General features: G+C 33.5%; 2 protein-coding genes across 6 annotated transcripts in view; one reads left to right on the top strand and one right to left on the bottom strand.

Moving 5' to 3' along the window:
- MIER1 (MIER1 transcriptional regulator) overlaps nt 1-14,492 on the top strand; it is a 74,680-nt gene extending 60,188 nt beyond the window's left edge. For all 3 annotated transcript variants that reach the window (XM_058178958.1, XM_058178956.1, XM_058178957.1), the window contains 8 exons: nt 965-1,029; nt 2,365-2,437; nt 5,086-5,237; nt 5,671-5,752; nt 6,528-6,622; nt 8,665-8,792; nt 10,636-10,775; nt 11,486-14,492. In XM_058178958.1, coding sequence (XP_058034941.1) covers nt 965-1,029; nt 2,365-2,437; nt 5,086-5,237; nt 5,671-5,752; nt 6,528-6,622; nt 8,665-8,792; nt 10,636-10,775; nt 11,486-11,805 — 1,055 coding nt within the window. In that variant the 3' untranslated portion in view covers nt 11,806-14,492. The remainder of the gene's footprint in view (nt 1-964; nt 1,030-2,364; nt 2,438-5,085; nt 5,238-5,670; nt 5,753-6,527; nt 6,623-8,664; nt 8,793-10,635; nt 10,776-11,485) is intronic.
- SLC35D1 (solute carrier family 35 member D1) overlaps nt 1,039-20,962 on the bottom strand; it is a 39,318-nt gene continuing 19,394 nt past the window's right edge. Inside the window, exons 12-14 of one of the 3 annotated variants that reach the window (XM_058178961.1) lie at nt 16,049-20,443; nt 15,816-15,966; nt 2,296-2,413 (exon numbers count right to left, since the gene is read on the bottom strand). In XM_058178961.1, coding sequence (XP_058034944.1) covers nt 20,335-20,443 — 109 coding nt within the window. In that variant the 3' untranslated portion in view covers nt 2,296-2,413; nt 15,816-15,966; nt 16,049-20,334. Of the gene's footprint in view, nt 2,414-15,815; nt 15,967-16,048; nt 20,444-20,962 lie in introns of all 3 variants that reach the window. The other 2 variants (XM_058178962.1, XM_058178959.1) reach the window with 2 other exon arrangements.

Raw genomic sequence — 20,962 nt, 5'->3', positions numbered from 1 at the left:
AACTGCTGGATATATTTTTCTTGTTTGCTAGTGAGATAATAAGCTCTGAGCATTGTCACGCTGAATATTGAAGGGTGGGAAAAGAGGAAGGGGGTCTTAAAGAGAGGTAAAAGTGGCTGGCTGATTTGTTAAATCAGAGATTTTCTATTTCTGATGTTCACAGCTAATATTTGGAAAACTAACTTTTGTTCCATTACAGTCTGGTTTTTACTTAGCTTATTTCCAATTACATATACGTGTGTATGAGCAAAAATGCTCTTAACATAAAGTTAGTCCAAAAAATGCAGCAAAATAATTTTGTATGCTTTCAAAACTAATATATGGCATGATAATTTTTAATCCATGAATCTCTGCTTTAAAATGGCATTTGTATTTGCCTTTTGTGTATGGAATTTGTGGGATGATTAAATTATTTTACAATTAATTGTTTAGCTAATATATTCTGAAACATTTGTATATATCCTTCTAATGTATATCCCTGAAAGAATATAATTAACTTTTAGCTGTGTGAACTTTTCTCCCAATTCTTTATATGAAGAACATTTCTATTTTTTTTAAGTATTGCATGCCAAGACTTGCCTCTGATAAAAACTTATTTTATATTTTAATACTATGTTTTTGGGACATTCAAGATATAGATGTTCCTAAGCAACATCTTGTTTAATGTATCAGCTCTTTAGCAGTGCTATTTACCTAAAATAAATATATTAGAATGTACATTTTTCAATATTTTTCAAAATTGGAAACCTTCTAGCTTACTGTAGTTCAGAATATTATGAGTCAGGGCATATCAACCACAATTAGTCACACAGAGTTGGTTGTGACATCACAGTTCAATATTTAATTAACCAACCAGATATGGGACTTGAAAAATCTGTCTGTAAAAAATAGTTTGTTTGAAAAAATGTAAATTCAGGATCGCTATCCCTATGTAAGTGAAAGTTGTTAATTTTTTTAAATATAGATAGTGAAATAGAAGAAGAATCTGAAGAAGACGAAGACTATATTCCTTCAGAAGACTGGAAAAAAGTAAATATGAGCTTTATGATAAACTGTAGCAACATAATATGACTATTATACAAATTAATTTGTGGGAAAAGTCATTCCTAACATTATGAGTATTCAAAGCTTCTTCTTACGAAGCTAGTCCCAGCTAGTTACTTGAAGATTAAATTTGAATGATCTCACAGACCAAGTACTTTGCCAGACGATCCAAAGCATGCAGCTATAGTTTATTTTAAAAGTTCTAAATCTGACTTAAATAAAATCATTGTTGAAAACTTGTTAATTAAAATGTATTGAGAATTTCAAAGAGTTATTACAGCAAGGTTTTGAGAGGGAGGGTTGGAAAAATGTTTTTGTTAGTTGCATCTGAAATTTTATTAAGTTTCATTGGAATTTCTTCCCCTCCCCTCTTCTTTATCCAAATGTTGTCACTGGGGAAAAAAAGCATTTCACTGTTGTGTCTGCCTGATAACTAAAGGTCAGGCTGAAAATCTTGTTCTGACTGCAGATTTTTGTTTTTAATCTGACATTCAAGGCTAACAGTTTGATTTTGCAGATAAATTAGATCATGTTTTACGTAAGTGTACTTGCTTCATTCTCATACAAAAAGTCAGAATTCCAGAATCTTTTCTTATTCATGAACAATGACAGCAAAGAAAACCTTAAATTTATATGCAAGTAATCTGCTTTGCCGATATCCTAATTAGACACAATCTGGAGTTGTGGTTTATAGTTGCTGCAAACTCTTTGCATTTGGCAGCAGCAAGTCCAGAATTTGGGTTGAAAGTTAACTTGTTCTTTCTTCCTGAGTTTTTAGCCACTGAAGTTAGTAGCTACTTGGCAGTTTTTGAAAAAATGCAGTGGGATTTGGCATTTTTATTGGCAAATTTAGCTACTATTAAGCCCATGTAATTGTTTACATTACGTAAGTCAATATATGAACAAATATACTTATTTTATACTCTTAAAATGTTTTTATTGCAACTGGTATTTGATTGTCTTACTAGTTATTGAACAGTATAGAATAGAATAACAGAGTTGGAAGGGACCTTGGAGGTCTTCTAGTCCAACCCCCTGCTTAGACAGGAAACCCTACACCACTTCAGACAAATGGTTATCCAACATCTTCTTAAAAACTTCCAGTGTTGGAGCATTTACAGCTTCTGGAGGCAAGTTGTTCCACTGATTAATTGTTCTAACTGTCAGAAAATTTCTCCTTAGTTCTATGTTGCTTCTCTGGATAGTTTCTATCCATTGCTTCTTGTTCTACCCTCAGGTGCTTTGGAGAATAGTTTGACTCCCTCTTCTTTGTGGTGTTTGATCTGCGATTACAGATGATTTATACTTTTTTCCAAACAGGAAATTATGGTGGGCTCCATGTATCAAGCTGAAATTCCAGTTGGTATATCTAAATATAAAGAGAATGAGAAAGGTAAAGTAATTGGCAATTCATTTTAATTAAGGTTTTAATTAAGAATAAGGTATAAGATACAAAGAATATGTAGGGAAACTTTACATTTATTCATACTGAGGAAATAATACAAAGGAAATAAAAACTGGCTGTGAGCATCATTTTAAACAAATTGGTTTGTTTGCCTTGATCTGTTTTTAATGCTTTTAAATTAGTGTTATACGTGAACTGAAATCACTTTGATTAATTTAAAAATATAGTTAAATAAACTGCTTAGATATATAGATACACACATACACACACAAGAGCAAGGGATGATACAAACCCCTGTGCATGGTTTCCTTATCATTTACAATACTGGATTTCCCATTACCTTGGTGCAGGACTTTCTATTGCATCTCCCATGTCAGGATAAAATGATGTGTTCAGAAACTAGTTTTAAATATTTCCTATAGTTGAGAGCCAATTTGGTCTAATGGTTAAGGCACCAGTTAGAAAACAGGAAACTATGAATTCAAGTCCCAATTTAGCTAGAAAGCCATCTGGGTGATTTTAGGCTAATCACTCTCTCTTAGCCCAGTCTACCTTACAGGGTTGTTGGTGTGTGGAAAATAAGAAAAGGAAGGAGTACTGTGTGTATTTGCCATTTTAGTTGTAAAAATAATAAAGGCAGAATATAAATAAATACAGAAAATATGTAATTAATTTGTTTCTCTTTTGTATGCTTTTTTTTCTTTTCCTTTTGTATGTTAAAGGGAAAAGTTATAAAATTAAAAGACACTTCAGTTTTCATCATTGTGGTTTTATATGAGGCTAGCTGCATTCATAGATGTCAGATTTGGCAGTGGAGGGAGGAGAGGCTGTAGATAAGAGAAGGAGAGGAAGGTCTGGAAAGTAGAAGAAGGTAGAAGAGGGAAGAGTGTTAAAAAGGGGGGTGGTGACTGGGCAAGCCCGACTAATTGTATATAACTGTACATTGGATGAGCTGTTTGATATGATTGTAAAAATAAAACTTTTTTCATGAAAAAGAAAAAATAGATGTCAGATTTGGTAACATCTTCTATAGCTGGCAGGTTATAATATAATTTTAGAACAGTTTCTGCGAGGGATGTTAGGAAGCAAGGATCAGGATATTTTTGCTATTATATTCCCCAAAAGGTTTTTAACATTCAAGTACTAGTTTTTCCTTATATATAAATATTTAACAATAATTACTATGTACAGTAGTGGCCAAAATTGTGGAAACCTTTTGGGAAAAGTGTATTTTTGAGGTTTGATGGCTAATAACATCCCACTTTTTGGGGGGAGTTTCAAGATAATCATATTCCACTGCTGGAATGTCCTGAGAATATCCCAGACCTTAACCCAATTGAAAATCTATGGAGCCGACTAAAGAAACTTTTTAGTAAGAAGTGACCCAGCAATAAAACCCAGTTAATAGAATCAATCATTCAATCTTGGTTTCACATTATAACAGCTGCAGAACTAAAATAGAACAGAATAGAATTTTTTATTGGTCAAGTGTGATTGGACACACAAGGCATTTGTCTTGGTGCATATGCTCTCAGTGTACATAAAAGAAAAGATACATTCGTCAAGAATCATAAGGTACAACACTTAATGATAGTCATAGGGTACAAATAAGCAATCAGGAAACAATATCAATATAAATCGTAACAAAGTTACAGTCATACAGTCATAAGTGGAAGGAGATGGGTGATGGGAACGATGAGAAGATTAATAGTAGTGCAGACTTAGTAACTATTTTGACAGTGTTGAGGGGATTATTCCTTTAGCAGAGTGATGGCATTCGGGAAAAAACTGTTCTTGTGTCTAGTTGTTCTGATGTGCAGTGCTCTATAGCGTTGTTTTGAGGGTAGGTGTTGAAACAGTTTATGTCCAGGATGGGAGGGGTCTGTAAATATTTTCATAGCCCTCTTTTTGATTCGTGCAGTATACAGGTCCTCAATGGAAGGCAGGTTGGTAGCAATTATTTTTTCTGCAGTTCTAATTATCCTCTGAAGTCTGTGTCTGTCTTGGGTTGCAGAACCAAACCAGACAATTATAGAGGTGCAGATGACTTGGTTTACTCTATGGGAAAACGTTGTAAGGCCGTAATTCATGCTAAAGGTTACTCAACTAAGTATTAACTGACGTGATAATTTTTTTATATCTCATTTTTTTCTATGGTGATATTTTTTATATATCATGTTTTTTCTACATGTTTCATTTTCGACTTTATACTGTAACTGCTATTCTTACAGTGAATCCTTCATAAAAGTTATTCCATTACTTTATTAAATTAAATTATATTTCCATTGATATATAATTTTATGGTACTACTCAAAAAAAAGTGGTCTTATTAGCTAGTTTTAGAAAATTCACTTTCCCCAAAACCTTTCCACAATTTTGGCCATTATTGTAATGTAATGTTCTTAGAAATCTAGTTTGTGGTTACTTGGAACTGGGTGAAATAAGTAAAAAGTAAAGTAAACAAATGAGGCACTTTTCAGAAGCTCTTTGCTTTTCCCTTCTTTCATTCAGGTCTCCTGTTTTTCATTAATATTTTTAATAATGAGAAATTTATGAGTCATCTGCAAAGAATGCAAAGAATTATCTGATCTTTAAATATTGTTAGGAAACATGTAATTATCTCTCTCTAATTTTAGTGTATGAAAATGATGATCAATTGCTATGGAATCCAGATTACTTGACTGAAGATAAAGTGATTGAATTCCTTAATGAAGCGTCCAGACGTACAGGTGATGAAAGAGGAATTGATGCAATTCCTGAAGGATCCCATATTAAAGATAATGAACAGGTAAAATACATGGGAATCTTCATTTGCCAACAGAGCTTTTCCACTGGCTAAAAAGGAAGTTGGTTTTTAGCAGCAATCCTCCTCCCCATTTTATTACCTACATTTTTGTTAACATTTTCCCTGGAGGAGTGTGAGCTGTCCAAAACAGTAGAAGAAGATTGTGTGGATGATGAAGAGACAGAAAATCAGGATTCATTTTTTCCATCAGCAGAGGCATTTTAAGCAAGCCACTCCGTCAGGATATTACTGTCAAAGGAATAATATATCCAATCCATAACATTTTTGAATATCTTGAAGAGATGATTCGGAATTTTTATATTAGCTGTAGAAAAACCTGGAGTCCATAGTTCATATTGCTTGAGCTATGTCATTTTTAACATTAGAATTTTAAAATTGAAACCTGAGGTGACAATTTGGGCTTCTTCTTTTGCAGGCTTTGTATGAATTAGTGAAATGTAATTTTGATACAGATGAAGCATTAAGAAGATTGAGATTTAATGTAAAAGCAGCTCGGGGTATGTATGATTTTTTAAAACGTGTTTCACTATTGTGAACTTCTGCATCATTTTTCAAATTTGTTTCTTACATTGACATGCAGACACCCAGCCACAGTGATTTTCCTACTTATTTCAGTTGAATATTTTATTCTCTTAAACTTCAGCTCTGGTATACACATATATTACAGTAACCATATTTTCCTTCTGGTAGATATGGAGAAAGAGAGTTCATCTGAAGATGGGGTGGTGGAGGAGGTGGGACGGGAAGAGGACAGGGAGGACCTAATTCATAGCACATCTTTTGCTGTGGAGGTATTTCCATACTACCTTGGTTATCTTGAAAACTAGTACAGCATAAAAAAATATAAGGATGGCAACTCATGGCATTGTATTTTCACAGTGCAACGATTTCTATAAAAGTGTATGAATGTGAAGAACTTCTATGCAGAAAAGATTTTGTCTGCTCTGAAAATGAAAAAGGACAGAAAGAAAGAAACGGTCCCTTGCTAAACTCTGCTTTCTAAACCAATTAACCCCCAACCCTATCCTAGGAAATAAATTAGGCAGGAAGAAGAAGCTTACAATATGAAGCATTTGCTCACCTTCCCCATGTACTCTTTTAAATACATTATAAGGAGCTTCCTGGTTTCCAGATACCTTTATCTAAATAAAATGGTCATGTATCAAATATGAGCTATGCTATCATTTTTAATACTTAAGAATTCATATATAATTTCCTTCTTTGACTTGTAGTTTCTTATTAATTTGTGGATTGTGTATTATTTTAATTTAGAAGAGCTGTCTGTTTGGACAGAAGAAGAATGTAGAAATTTTGAACAAGGTTTGAAGGCTTATGGAAAGGATTTTCACTTAATCCAAGCAAACAAGGTTAGTAACTTATATAATGATGAAAGCATTAAGTGCAAAAATGCAGTGTGGGAGATTTCAATTTGCTTTCTCTCAGCATAGAGTTAGAAGAGGCTCAGTAGTTCATGGCCACCATGGTAACGACAGAGATGATCCAGGTTACTGAAGGCTGGGGAGCTTGAATATAAAATACTTATTTTATCTCTGACCTGAAAGCCTAAAATTGCCCTTCCAGCTGTCTCAGTTTGGAAAGTTAATTTGAATGAAGTCACATTTTTACTGTAATGAAGGCAATACAGGTAGACCTCAACCTACAACCATTCATTTAGTAAGTTCAAAGTTACAACAGCACTGAAAAAAGTGACTTCTGACCGTTTTTCACAATAACGTTGCAGTATTCTTATGGTTATATGATCAGATGGCAAATGGTTTCATATTTATGACAGTTGCAGTGTCCAAGGTCATGTGATCACCTTTTGCAACCTTCTGACAAGCAAGTCAGTGGGGAAGCTAGATTCACTTAACAACCATGGTACTAACTTAACAACTGCAATGATTCACTTAACAACTGTAGCAAAAAAGGTTGGGGCAAAATTCACTTAACAACTGTAGCAAAAAAGGTTGGGGCAAAATTCACTTAACAACTGTCTCGCTTAGCAATGGAAATAACTGCATTTGTCATACTGAGGTCTTATGAGGTCTAAGCTAAAAGGACTCTTTAAGTGCCACATTAGAGTAAAACTAAGCAACAAGATTTGTTTAGAATAAAACAAGTCCTCGACGTACGACCACAATTGAGCCCAAAATTCTCGGTTGTAGGATCCTTTCACAGACTGAATTTTCCTTGCGCATATTAACAGTGATTATCACTGAACACCAGTGGCTATCACTTAACCATCATTAACATTGAGGCTGACCAAGTTGCCACATAATCACTTTCTATCCATCTTAAACAGAGAATCTTGTTAACTTTAACCATGCTTAAGATTAGGGCTAAGTTAGACTCTGGCATTACCATGTGACAACCTTGGAGAAGCTGTTAAATCCCATAGGATCCTACACTGCTGATGCATGTCCTGCTCCCCTTATGTTACCCAATTGGATCTTCAAGCAGTTATCATGTAATGTTTAGCAGTACCTTGAAATAATATTACTTAAAGCAGGCAGAGGCATTATGGAGAAATTACAATGGCTCCTTATCTTTGAAGTACTGCTGTCAAATCACTGGCTCTAATATGGTCAATGTATCAGGACATTTAATATTGATTCCATCTCTCAAAACCCTTTTGTTTATATTCTGCAAAAGATGTTATACTATTTGATTGCAGTTCTAGTGGCTTATGCAATTATGGCACTAATTCTATTGGGTTACACAGTAGTTTATTGAGATAATGTTCCTTTGTACAGAATTCTGTTAGTCTCTTTATATGCCTCACAGAAAGACCTTCGGTGTTTTCTAAGGCTGTTACCACTTTTGATTAGCCTCCTGCTTGCAGTCCATTGTTGTTGTCAATTAGCCAAAATGTTGAGTTCTTTTTCCCATACCTTTCTTAGCAAGAGTTCAGTTATTAAAAAAGTTCATGGTTTTCTGTAATGTGTTGTTTCAAATAATCAAACATCTATTCCATGATAGTGGAATTCTTCTCCAGCAAACTCAACAGGATTTTATTCATTAACAGAAGTGGTAATTTTTTGTTCACTTTTTTAAAAACTGATTTGCCTGAGACTTGACTTACAGAGGTCTATTTTTGATTATTGTTTATATTATAGACCTACTACCTTATTCTAGCGTTATTTAAGCAAATGAATATGTAGGCAAGATTAGAGTACCAGCACAATCATGATGACGGTGGTAGCCAAGCATTATAAAGTCAAAAAGGGATGTTGCATGATGGTTTGAGTTGAAAAAAAATAAGAGCAATTTTCTGTCTGCTGGCTTTCTATATATAGGCAACATGTTGATGAAAATGTTCCATATTGAATATTCCCTTTCCTATAGACATGTCCTTTAATATGAATTTTATATTAAAGTGGATTATATTCTTGGTGTGTAATAAACACAGGTACGAACAAGATCTGTTGGAGAGTGTGTAGCATTTTACTACATGTGGAAAAAATCGGAACGATATGACTTTTTTGCTCAGCAGACAAGATTTGGTAAAAAGAAGTACAATCTCCATCCTGGTGTAACGTAAGTCTTTTTGATTACATATTTGTTTCCTCATCTTACACTGGACTGAAATATTTTTTTTAAAAACGACAGCTTTTTTAATTGATTAGAAATGTTAGCGTTTCTTTATAGTCATAAACCTGAATACCACATTTGGATTACATTAGAATATTACATTTTCTCAAAAGTACAGATGCTATTATTGAAACTACAAATTTATCTTTTATTTCCAAGGTCCAAATTATATGTCTCATTTTCCTACAGATATGACCAATAGTATAACTGATGGGACTATCAGTTTAGAAAAGTATAGGAAAAGCAGTTGAATTGGAATTTTAACTGATATTCCTCTGATCTGAATCTAGGATTACACTCACCCTCTCTCTTTTGTAAAAGCATTATGCAAAGGGAGGAGCTTGCTAAGTATGCCAGTCACCTCAAGAATTCCTATACACATTTCAACGATAAATAGCCCCAATTCACCTAGGAATAAAACAGAAAAAATGTATATAATAGACAACTAATAAAAATATCATAAAAATATGATATTTAAAAACTTCAGCATAGAAAAGTTACTTTAGGCAAGCCTTTGTTGTACTGTTTACTGATGATAAATCTCCATTCAAAATTTAAAATGGATTATTCTCTGAATTACTTAAATAGACATTTTCTACTAAGGTATATCATATTCAGTGGTGGGCTGCTGCCAGTTCAGATGGGTTCTGGTGAATCAGTAGTTCCGACGATCAGCAGGCCCCGCCCACCCGCCCTATCCTGTCCTATATTTCCTTCTTTCTGGCTCAGCTGATTCACTCAGCACAGCTGATTTCTGCCCCTTCACTGTTCTACTTACCAGGGCTGCTTTATGAGGTAAGCAGCTGAACTTCAAATTGCTGTATTTTGAACGCTGCGCACAAGCATGTTAGGCACAAAGCGCACACTCAAAGAACCAATTGTTAAATTGGTTGCAGTCCACCACTGATCATATTAGAATGATGCCTTAGATTACTGGTCATTTAACAATCATAGTGGGAGTTGGGACTGGCAACCCCATCACTAAATGATGTGATTGATAGCAAGATATCATATGATCATAATAGGCTTACGATGTCACTTCCTCTATAGTTATTAAGTGAATCACTCATGTTATTAGGCAAGACATCACATGACCACAACTTGTAATTTTACTGCTGGCTTCTCTGTTGACTTTATTGGTCAGAAGTAACGTTGAGGCATGCAGATATGGAGATCATGTGACTGCAAGACACTGCAACAGTCGTAAATATGAAGACCAATTATAAAGTTATTTTTTTTAGCACACCCATAACTTTGAACAATGACTAAATAGGGTAATCATTAAGTGAGGGCTACCTCTAGTCTCTAAGGGATGTGGTGGCTCAGTGGCGGAAACGAATAGCACGCATGTGGAACCTTTACTTTTACCTCTATTCTCTAGTACTTTCAGCAAGAAATAGCAATCATAACATCAAATCAGATGTCAAACTGTAAACAAATTAATTGTTGAATTTCTAAACAAATTAATTATTGAATTTCTAGGGTTTTACTCTATTATTTTTTATCTTACTACACATTCATTGAATTGGAGCTTTTTATCTTAAGTACAATAATAGAACTTGCCTCTAGATCATCTATATCACCATGCCATTTTTTCTGGTTTTGCTGTAGCATAATATGAATTAATATATGCAAAGCAGGCAAATTTGTTTTCTTCAATAATAACTATGTTTTTAAAATCTTGGCTTAGCATTAGGTGAACGCAGGTTGTTCAGTGTAGGACTGTATCACAAGGAAACATTAAAGTAAAGCTTATTTGAAGAGCAAATTTCTTGATCAATTTTTAAAGGGACTACATGGATCGTCTTTTAGATGAAAGTGAAAGTGCAGCATCCAGCAGAGCTCCTAGCCCTCCTCCTACAACCTCTAATAGTAGCACTAGCCATTCGGAAAGAGAGGACAGCACAACCAGCAATAGTAATCAAAATGGTAGGTAAAATATCTTCTTCCATCTAAATTGCCTAATAGTGCATTCTTTAAGCCAACAAAGTACACTTTTGCAAGTAATTTTCATCTAATTTAAAATTATTCTTCTGTACATTTCCCCATTTTTGTCATTTTTTTTTAGAATGGAAGCTATAATATTCAATTCTGCAAAAATGTATTTGCCTCGTGTACAGTCTGCAGCTTCTTAGTCACAGGGCTATCTTAAATATTTTATTTATTTGTCTGTTAGATTAATTCTCTCTTTCTCAGAGAACTCAGTATGGTACTCCTTCTCTCTCTTCTTTTCACCTGAACTCCCCTGCTTGAACAGGGAAAAAGATTGGCCATACCTACCCTTGAAACTTCCATCGCTAAGGATACCTTTAAAACTGTGCTTTCCCAGCCCTAGTGTAATATCTCAGTGCAGTTCTCGAGACATCTGAAATAATAATGAGTAAATAGAAATGGGGAAATACCAGATGGTAAGCATTATTTAAATGCAAAGAAAATGAAATCAAATTTAGTTTGGGACATGATGTCATCAACTACTTTTGTAGTGTGTCACTCAGACTGTTTAAAAGCTAAATACTTACAAATTGGCCAAGTTTGTATTCTGTATATTTGATAACATCATATCCATGCTATTTGTTTTGTTTTTGTGACTTTTTAAAGATGGTAGTTCTTTTCTTTTTTATATTCTCTTTTCTTTCTAGGTGTATCTACTAATGGGCCAAGTGAGTTATCAAATAAAGATGATGTGAAAATTGAAGGACTGCACATAAATGGACCAACAACTGGCAAAAAAACGCATCTTGTAGATTTCGATACAAATGGTTATGAGCCTGAAAACCTTTCCAATCATTCTAAACTTCCTCATTCAAATGCAAGGCATGATCTTGAAGATGCGAATGAAAGGCCTATGAAAAGGAGAAGAATCAACAGCAGTGACAAAGAGTGCACCGCTTCCTCTGAAATTTTCCAAGAAACAGTAGCCCATGGAAATTTTGAAGATCAGGACATTGTGGGTGACTGAATACGTTTCATTCAAATAATATTATGGGATGTCTGCATTTTCAGGGTTAATAGGTTCTCATTACAGATTCAAATCCCATAAAATAATTTATGGAGATTTTGAAATATATTTTAATTGCTTCCTAATCCTAGCTAAGGTTACCTGTTAAAATCCTGAAATGCAGATACAGCATCTGAGAGAATTTTCCATCGGAGAGCCGGTTGCTATAGAACCGGTTGCTCAACCTCAGTTGAAGAGGTTGTTGGGGGTTTTTTTTAGGCAAATTTCTTTAGATGACTTCAGGGCACTAACCTGTTATGTAAATTATACTTTGAAAAAATAACTTAAAATTCCCAAGAAGAATTGATAAAATGGACGTGAAGAAAGAAGCAATATTGAACAGTTTAAGAAATGCCTGTAAATCCTGAAAGTTGCATGAGAATTCATTGGTGTGTGTATATGTATATGTGTGTCTATGTGTGGACATATGTATATATATATGTGTGTGTTTATCTGTGTGTATATTATGTATATATACATATACATATATATATACACATATATATGAATGAATTATATTTTAAAAATAAACCAAGAGGTTTGTATGTAAAATTATTGACATCAGTGATGTCTTTCCATATTCTTATCTGGAAATAAGAAATACTTTCTGTATTTTTCCAGATTTTGTAGCCTTTGAAAGATTTTTACAATACTAAAAAAAGTATGTAATTTTCATAACTTATACAGTATGGTAAACTTTGATCTTCTGAGAGTTGATCTTCTGAGGATTTGTCAGCTTCACTTTATTTTGCTAAAGCTTTTTTATTAATAAAGTCATGTTTCAGAAAGCAGTAGAAATTTTAAATATTTAAATTGCTTACCCAAATTAACGAATATCAGAATTTTCAAACTTTTATCTTGGGACAAATGGTGACTTAAAAGTTTTTAGATTAGCATGATGCTACGATTGCACAAGTGTTCTTGCTTTTATAATTGTTTTTCAGATTTCTTTTTATGAGATAGTCTAAAAAATCAGCTAAAGGCTTTAATGTTTAACTCTTATTAGTCAAGGTCATCCATCCTTATTTTATCATCTTATATGTACATTTTAGGTGAGCACAGTAGAATTAGGAATTGAATCAATTAAATCTGGCTACCTTGATGAGGAACAAAAGTTTAGCCTGCGTGCCGTGGGGCCTTATGCTGCATCCAACAAATCCATGGATTAACTGCTTCTGAGGAAGTAGAAAAGTGTGGGTAGTAGTTATTATGGCGTGTATATGTACTAATATACACGGATTTGAGGTACTGTAAGGGTTGTTAACCTTTTTTATGTTTGAAACAAATCCTTGTCAGTCTGGGGAGGTTCAGTAGTGACAGTTCCCATATATAAAAGAATTTGGATTATGGCCATAATGAAGGTTTACAGAATCAATCACTCAATGACATATAAAGTCTGTCATTTTTTTGTTGCCACATTGGCTATAAAAAATAAAGTTTTATTTTGTGCTTGTTTTGGGGCTTACTTGAAATGTTACAACTATAGCTTCAAGTTGATCTGCTCATTTAATGATTTGGCAAAATATAGTGTTTCATTTTCATTATAAAGTCCACTAGACTTTTAGATTGTCCCAACACAATTTTGTTGTAGTTTCTGGAGATACTTTTTTTTTTTTTTGCCTTCTGCTTTCTCATGAAACATTTTTGATGAATTCCATGCTTTAACATTATAGGACTAGTATTTATTGTCTGTTGCTTACAAGCAGTATACATGTATAAATAAAATATTTAATCTTTTAAATTTTACTGCTTTAGGGAAAGTGCCATGGCTGACCAAACCCAGTTTTGTTAATATGAAAATCCAAAGTTTTTGTAGCCTCGTATCAAAGATTATGTTTTAAAAAGTATATCAAAGCAAGGCAGTGCAATGCTTTTAGAAATCCTATTGCAACTTTGAAGGCCTATTTTCTGTTCCTTGTCTGTATTTTTGCAGGTTGGAAATGCTTGCAAGACTGTTCATAGGAAAGTTTATAAATATATTGTTCTCAGGCTTGTAAGTAAAATATAGCACTGTGTACATTTTTCAGAAACTTTACTTTGGTCTTTAATCTTACCTTTGATGGTATGCCTAAGAAAATCCTGACATTCCATACTCAATATGTAATGCTCAGCTGTTTTTAAGTATTTAATTGTAATGTGCATCTCATTTATGCAGGTGTTTATACAATATTTTATTCATGTTCTTTAAAATGCAGCCACTATAACTTGATAAAAACATTGCACTATTAGTACTATTTAAAAATCTTGTAATTTAGCAACCAATTCAAACAGCTTTTAGTGCAGTTTGGAAAAAGGTGAAACCCATTGCTTCCAAATTGGTTTGAAAAGTCAGTACAGCTTTGTATAGTGATTGTAATGTATATTTTAAGCACTATTGTGTCCTGATCCATAAAGTGCATTGTGTGCAGTCTGAATCAAACCTTCAACCCAACAGGCCTGACTGTTGGCTTTATAAAGGGTTTAAAGTGATATTTTGAAAGAAATCAAAAAAAAAATTGCAAAGTAGTTTTTATAAATTTTTCACATAGTAATTTTGCACTGTTGGTAATACCTGTGTCTCTTACCTAGCTCCCTGTCTGCAATTCTGGAAAAGCTTATTAAAGTATTTTTTAAAAACACATTGCTTATATAAATACAAATATTGAGTACTTAAGAGTGGAATTTGTTTCTTTTAAGAGAATGTGAAAATGCTGCTTAATAATATGGGAGAGAATACTTGAATTGTTCAATGATAGTTTTAGCAAACCTTTGCACTTGAAAAAATTCTGTGCTTCACACTAGTTTCAAACTAAACTTCAGATATTTAATGACAATAGGGTTTAAAAAAAACAATTAGGAATAAACTGAGATGTATACATTCTTGCTGTGAAATTAGCCCTGTAATATCTAAGTCTGAATATTTTTGTTGAGGGTGTTTACCAATAAAATATAATCATTTCCTGACGTACAACAGAATATAGAACTCAATTAATTGTTGTAATAAAAATGGAGATTGCTATTAGAAGTATTGAGAAATTACTAGCCCAGATAGAATTTGTTTTATAGATTTTTTTAGATTCATTCAACTGTTCAGCAAAGAAAAATGAAAACTTGTAACTATGGTTTAAAAAACAAGGAAGAATTTGGTAAAGCCAGGATCTTATAAGGCTATAAATACAAATTTAAAAATTATAGTGCCTAGAGTTAATAAGATGTTAGGAAATTATAAAAGAAAATTAAATAATTTCTATTTTATGACAATTTGCATGGAAAATCAGTAAAATGCTAAACTATGTCATGTTCCTATTTTATATAATGAGTGTGTCTGTTTATATAAAATAGAAACAGGAAATAAAACAATTCTAAAGAATGACCTGTAATCTTCCTAGTTTGATGTCCTCCAATTATTTGAATATGATTATTGTGACTAACACAATAGATAGATAGTCATATAATATAAATGTATCAAAATTACGTACTCTATGATGGCTAGTAGTTAAAAATATTAGTACCAAACATCAGAATAGGAGAACCAGTACAGTAATTTTAACAAGAGATACTTCGTCTTGGTTAAGAGAGGAAATACTTATACTCAGATATAAGGGGAGGTGGGAATTATCTTTTTTTCCTTTTTTTCATTTGATTATAATCAGATGATGCAACTAAGACTCCTCCATTGTTCAAGCTTGTCTTGAGATAAAATATGAATTAGCTGAATGTTTTTGCTGGTGTATAGAAACCTAGTAATATAGACCTGGAAAAGTTTAAATTATTATCTAAAGTATTAAAACTGTCCACATTATACATACTGAAATAGGGACATTATTTTTAAAATAGTATTATATAAGAACTTTAAATCAAACTTGAGTTCATGGACACTTCTAGTTTTCTTGGCAAGAGTACAGAAATAATTTTGCCTTTTAAAATAGATTTTACTGATTTGTTAAATATATAGCCTATTTTTCTCCAAACGTTTAAGGTAGGAAACTTACACTGCGTGATGTTTTATTGAAACAGCAATCTTGTGAGGTAGGTTGAACTGAATGATGGTTTAATAACCCTCTGAAGGTCAGCCTGAACACAGGTTTCTCTGGGCCAGCCCAACCACTTCATGTGATGAAGAGATGCTTTTATTCACATATCCTAGAAATATTTTCTCAATATTAAAAACCATATCTATTTTTTGGGAAGTGTAGAAAGATAAAGTCCTTGAAGTTGCACATACCAACTTGTTGTAGGGGATGTATATGCATCTGGAAGACAACTCCAAGCTTTCTCACATATTGTTCATACTTCAGAGGATCCAACTTACGTCTCTCAGCCCAACTCACCTCACAGGGTTATTGTTGTATGGAAAATAGGAGGAAGAAGGTGTGTTGAATATATTTGCCACCTTGAGTTATTTTTTTTTAAAAAAACAAACCTAAATACAGATGACTGGTTTTACAACAATAGGCAACTACCATTGAATTTGTTACACCGTTAGAGTTCACTAAAAAGTGGTGCCAAAGCCTAAGATAATTAACAGTATAATACCTAAAGTATAGTATTCCTAAATCTATTGTCACTAAAACATTGGAAGTCTTATAAAAGCCAGAACAAAAAAATGTAAATGGAGACAATCTTGATTTATTTAGGCCAAGTACAAAAATACATAGCACATAAAAGTTATACATTAAAAATGTTTATTCCTAATGCTGGATTCTATATACGAAAAATAGTAACAGGAAGTTTAACAGTGTAGAAAATAAAACTATGACTTGCTTACCTAGGCAGTATATATATTTTCTAAAACTTGGCACTAAAAATGTGTATATTACAAAAAAGCAAATGAACTGAGAACTATTTAATATGGCAGTAAATCTATCCAGTAGATTAACATTTTGTCTAACAAGTACCTGAGAGCAACTGCCTCAGTAGAGCAGGTTAACAAAAATACAATAATTTGACTGAATTATGAGAATTCTAGTCTACCAGCAACCCTTACTCTACATGTTTATTTGCATAAATTGTCCACAAGCATTTTGAGAATTTTAGTGCACAGTATAATTAAGGTAACAGTAGACCAAGGCAGCTGTGTGCTAAGTAATCCATTTTTTAGCCTGCATCACCTAAATGCTACCATTATCTACTTAACAAGCCAGCATAAGTAGACAAAATAAAATTCTAGTATAATAGATCCCTTCAAAGTCAAGATAGTTCATTCTTCTAAATAGCTGGCAGGTGCAAAATCTAGAGTTAAATCATTTTGATTAAAATATTGGTTCCGATAATTGGTTTATAGCAGTTGGAGAAACTACACATCTCTTTTTGTCGAACTGACGCTTGTGATCTGCAGAACCACCTACAATCATAGCGTTTAAATTCAGCGGCAAAACAGTAATAAATGAAAGAATAAACTTCTATGATTTAGAATTGAAAACAGAAACACACCAAAAAAAATGTAAACAAGGCAAAGGATGACTTAACACGTCTTAGGCAAAGAAAAAAAAATCGGCGCACCCAAATTTCACTATTCCCCCCCTCCTCCAAAATTGCTGCTGGCTAAAACAGCATTTATCCAAAAGAAAAACATGGAGACCATAACATTTAAAAACTTGCTTCTTGCTTGAATGGACAACGTTCTATTAACCAAAGGTTACAATGCGCCTATTGCTAATGGTGGGGAGGGAGTGTCTTATTATGGGGAGAGCAGGGCTTGTTTTTCAAATTGCAGTAAACCTATTGAAAGACTTGCACACGTACTTCATATCTCAAAACAGCAATAAATTTGCAACGTTATGAATAAGAGTATTTCCGAGGCTGCAAAAAGGCTCAAGACCGTCATGTGGTTGTGAAGCTCCAGGATTCTCTTTTCTGCTTTACATTAGGATAGACTATTCCAGAACAACTGTTACAGTTACCCACTCTGCATATTGCAAGTATGCACTCTGAAGTGCTGTGTTTACTTTCAACAGTTTAAGGCTAAGAGGATGTATTTTAACGTGCGCCAAACAATCTGTGCAATCTCAGACAGCAACTTACTGCTGGAATAGGATTTCTTGTTAGTATTGTTGCAATGTCCAGCATAGTTCTCCACCCCCCCTCCTCTAACAAAGTCATAAATATGCAAAACAATAATAATTACATGCTAAATAATGTCTCCAGTACACACAATTCAGCTTTTGGTGCCAGATCGGGAATGACTGCATATTTACATTTAACACAGAATATGTAAGATTTAGCTGTTTCACAGACTTCAATTTAGAGTTAAATTTAACCCACAAAGCCATTAAGGATATAACTGTACCTTACATGCAAAATCATGGGGAAAGGAAAAAATAAACAAAACAATCTTGAGGCCCACTGAGGAGGACAGGTAAAAATTACTTCATTTTTGTTAGTGTGGCAATTTTGTTAGTGTGATAATTTTGGCACCACTTCCGCAGGCTTGACAATCCTGAACAAGGATTTGTCCCGACAATAGAACATCAGGGTAGAAACGTCTCCTTAGGAAGAAATTCACTTACAATCTCAGCTTCTTGGATGAGAAATCTTTTAAGTTCTGATCATTTTAGTATTTAATCTTATTTTCTTTTTGAAATTTAGAAAAACTGTAATGTCTTAGAATGTTTTTAATAATTAAAAGGTGTTTAACAAGTTTTATTAAAAGGCATAAGCTTTTATGAGTTTCATGAGATGCATGAAGTGAATAAACAGGAGGAGGATTTGAAGAAAAAAAAAAGAAAACGCAGCAAGTGGAGGAGAATGCAGGTTACACGTGGGACAAATTGTAAATACACCATGAATTAGTAAGAGCAATGTATTAAAATCATTTGTGTTTGTTAAACCTTAGACAGCCTGAAGATATTTTATGTGAGTTGATTCTGATGTAATTATGTTTTAGAATTGCAAATATGAGCTACAATTAATGAAAGCTTGTGCCTTTTAATAAAATCTTGCTAGTTAAAAAAAGTTCTCTACCATAGATTTCTGGCTGCCAATCTCACAGAGTTCTCCTTTACAATGTCTTTAATGTTTAAAAGGGATTATTTATTATATTTTGCAATCTCTCTATGTACAAGGCCAGGAATTTGTGGTTCACTGAGTCAAATAAACTGAAGCTAGGTTTTCTTTAGTGAAAAGCAAACTGGATTTCATTCAACAGAATATTTTTGCTTTGAGCCATTTTTCAAACATGGTCTGAATTTGATAGATAGCTCCTTAAACTTCAGAATTTTTTGGATAAAACACTATCCAGATACTTCAGTTTTCCTAATGTTTCAGTGTAAGTGGGTGAGAGGCGTGTGATAGGGCAACTGATAGTAGAATATACTATAATTTCTTTTAAAGACTTGTGTTGGAGACATTGTAAATCTGATTTGCTTTGCAACAATATGAAAACCTCAAACAGATACAAAAGCTTCATTTGCAAGGCTGGTGAGGCTCCTTTGAAAACAGCTTCTACCACATCAATGTGAACACCCAGGAATTCACTTTCTTCAAAATGGGACCTGTTTAACGATTTAGCATGCTATGTGAACCTATTTAAAAAAGGAAGCTAGAGTTGATATAACTTCCAACAGCATGCTTTTCTATGTCCAAAAACCTTGAATAAACTATTTTTTTCCAGAAAAAAAAATTGTGCATTTCAAAACACTTAAATCAACGAACGGCAAACTTGTTTATAACAGTCTTTTAAAAAGCTATAACCTTTTTAAAAAAAAAAACAGTGATGAGATTTTTCTTTTAAAAAAGGATACTCATTGCATAGAAAAAAGCTAAGTAAATAAAAGAAAACCTTTTACTAGGGAAAAACATTTTAGCACTGCAGTTTGCTTTTCTCATTTCTTCAGGAGAAAACTGCATTTAAAACCTTACTCTTTAGAACATTTATCTGTTCTTTATCTGTAACAGGTACTGATAAGTCTATAAACGTTTAAAAATAATTCTGACCAAGATAACCCAAACAATGTGTAACACACACTTAAAAGTGCTTCACTAGGTTCAGGGGAAAAAATTAGATGGGACATTGGGTAACATTTCTGTTGATTGTGAATGTAGGTCTACCTTCCCCACAAACTGCAGTTCAGAGTATCTTCTTATTTATACACAGCTTCATGCAACGAGATGTAGAAACTACTGGTACATTTCATTCATACAGATTGCATGACTTCAAGGAAAATGCAGTTAAAGTTGGAAGGCTCAACAAGCCAAAGCCATGAGAGTCTGAACAATAGGCTTGCTTGATTTCAGTGATGCATTTTCTTGCTGCACCCAATTCTGACCAACAACACTTTTGCTGCATTTGGGATTATTAATCCTGTTTCACTACATATATAATTCCTTGCAGCCTAAATGCAATCTATTCATCGTATGTGCAGTCTAGTATAAATAATTGATTCCAAATGTGGCAATCTTCAGATTGTGCAAATACGACATAGCCATCCAATTCCATTCAGAGACTGCATACTACAGTGATTTGAAAACATCTTTCTAAAAAGTGAGTTACTCTGGTAAGCATGCCTTTTGTCATACAGCGCTTTTCCCTTTAATGTCCATCTTGATGCTAGCTTCAGACTGTTTACTTATTTGTTCTTCTGTAAAAGTGATGTAGGAATAAACGAGGCTTCCAGCAATACTGCAAAACATTAGCATTTAGAATTAATAAACAAAAAATGTCTTCATGAAATATTAAATTGGTGGTCAGTACTGTAGCAGCCCTGGACACCCATAAGACACCCTCACTAAATTCTTTTGAGTCCTCCAGTCAGATACCATGTCTCCTCACCCACACATAGTCCAATTTGTATTTCTTCCTACACAGAAACTGCATATATTTACCATGTTTTATTTCAGCCATAGAAACAAAAGTGGAATTATTTTAATTCCTTCTGTATTGTGGATATGGTGAAGGATAGAAGGTTTTGAATATGAGGGCATGTTGTGAGTATATGTGAGAGGCATGTTGGGAAGTTACCTGTTTACTCAAGGAGCTGCTGCCAGATACTTGATAGGTGAAAATAGCTGATACTTTAAACCCAAAGGTCTCTTCCTATATTTAAATACTCTTACCTCAAAACACTGGCATCTGCTGGGGCTCACATGACAACATGTGCATCACGACATTACAGGTAGTCCTCGACTTACAACCACAACT

The sequence above is a fragment of the Ahaetulla prasina genome, chromosome 3, assembly GCF_028640845.1.
Source record: "Ahaetulla prasina isolate Xishuangbanna chromosome 3, ASM2864084v1, whole genome shotgun sequence".
Taxonomy (NCBI): Eukaryota; Metazoa; Chordata; class Lepidosauria; order Squamata; family Colubridae; genus Ahaetulla; species Ahaetulla prasina.
This window is presented reverse-complemented; position numbering and strand designations above follow the sequence as displayed.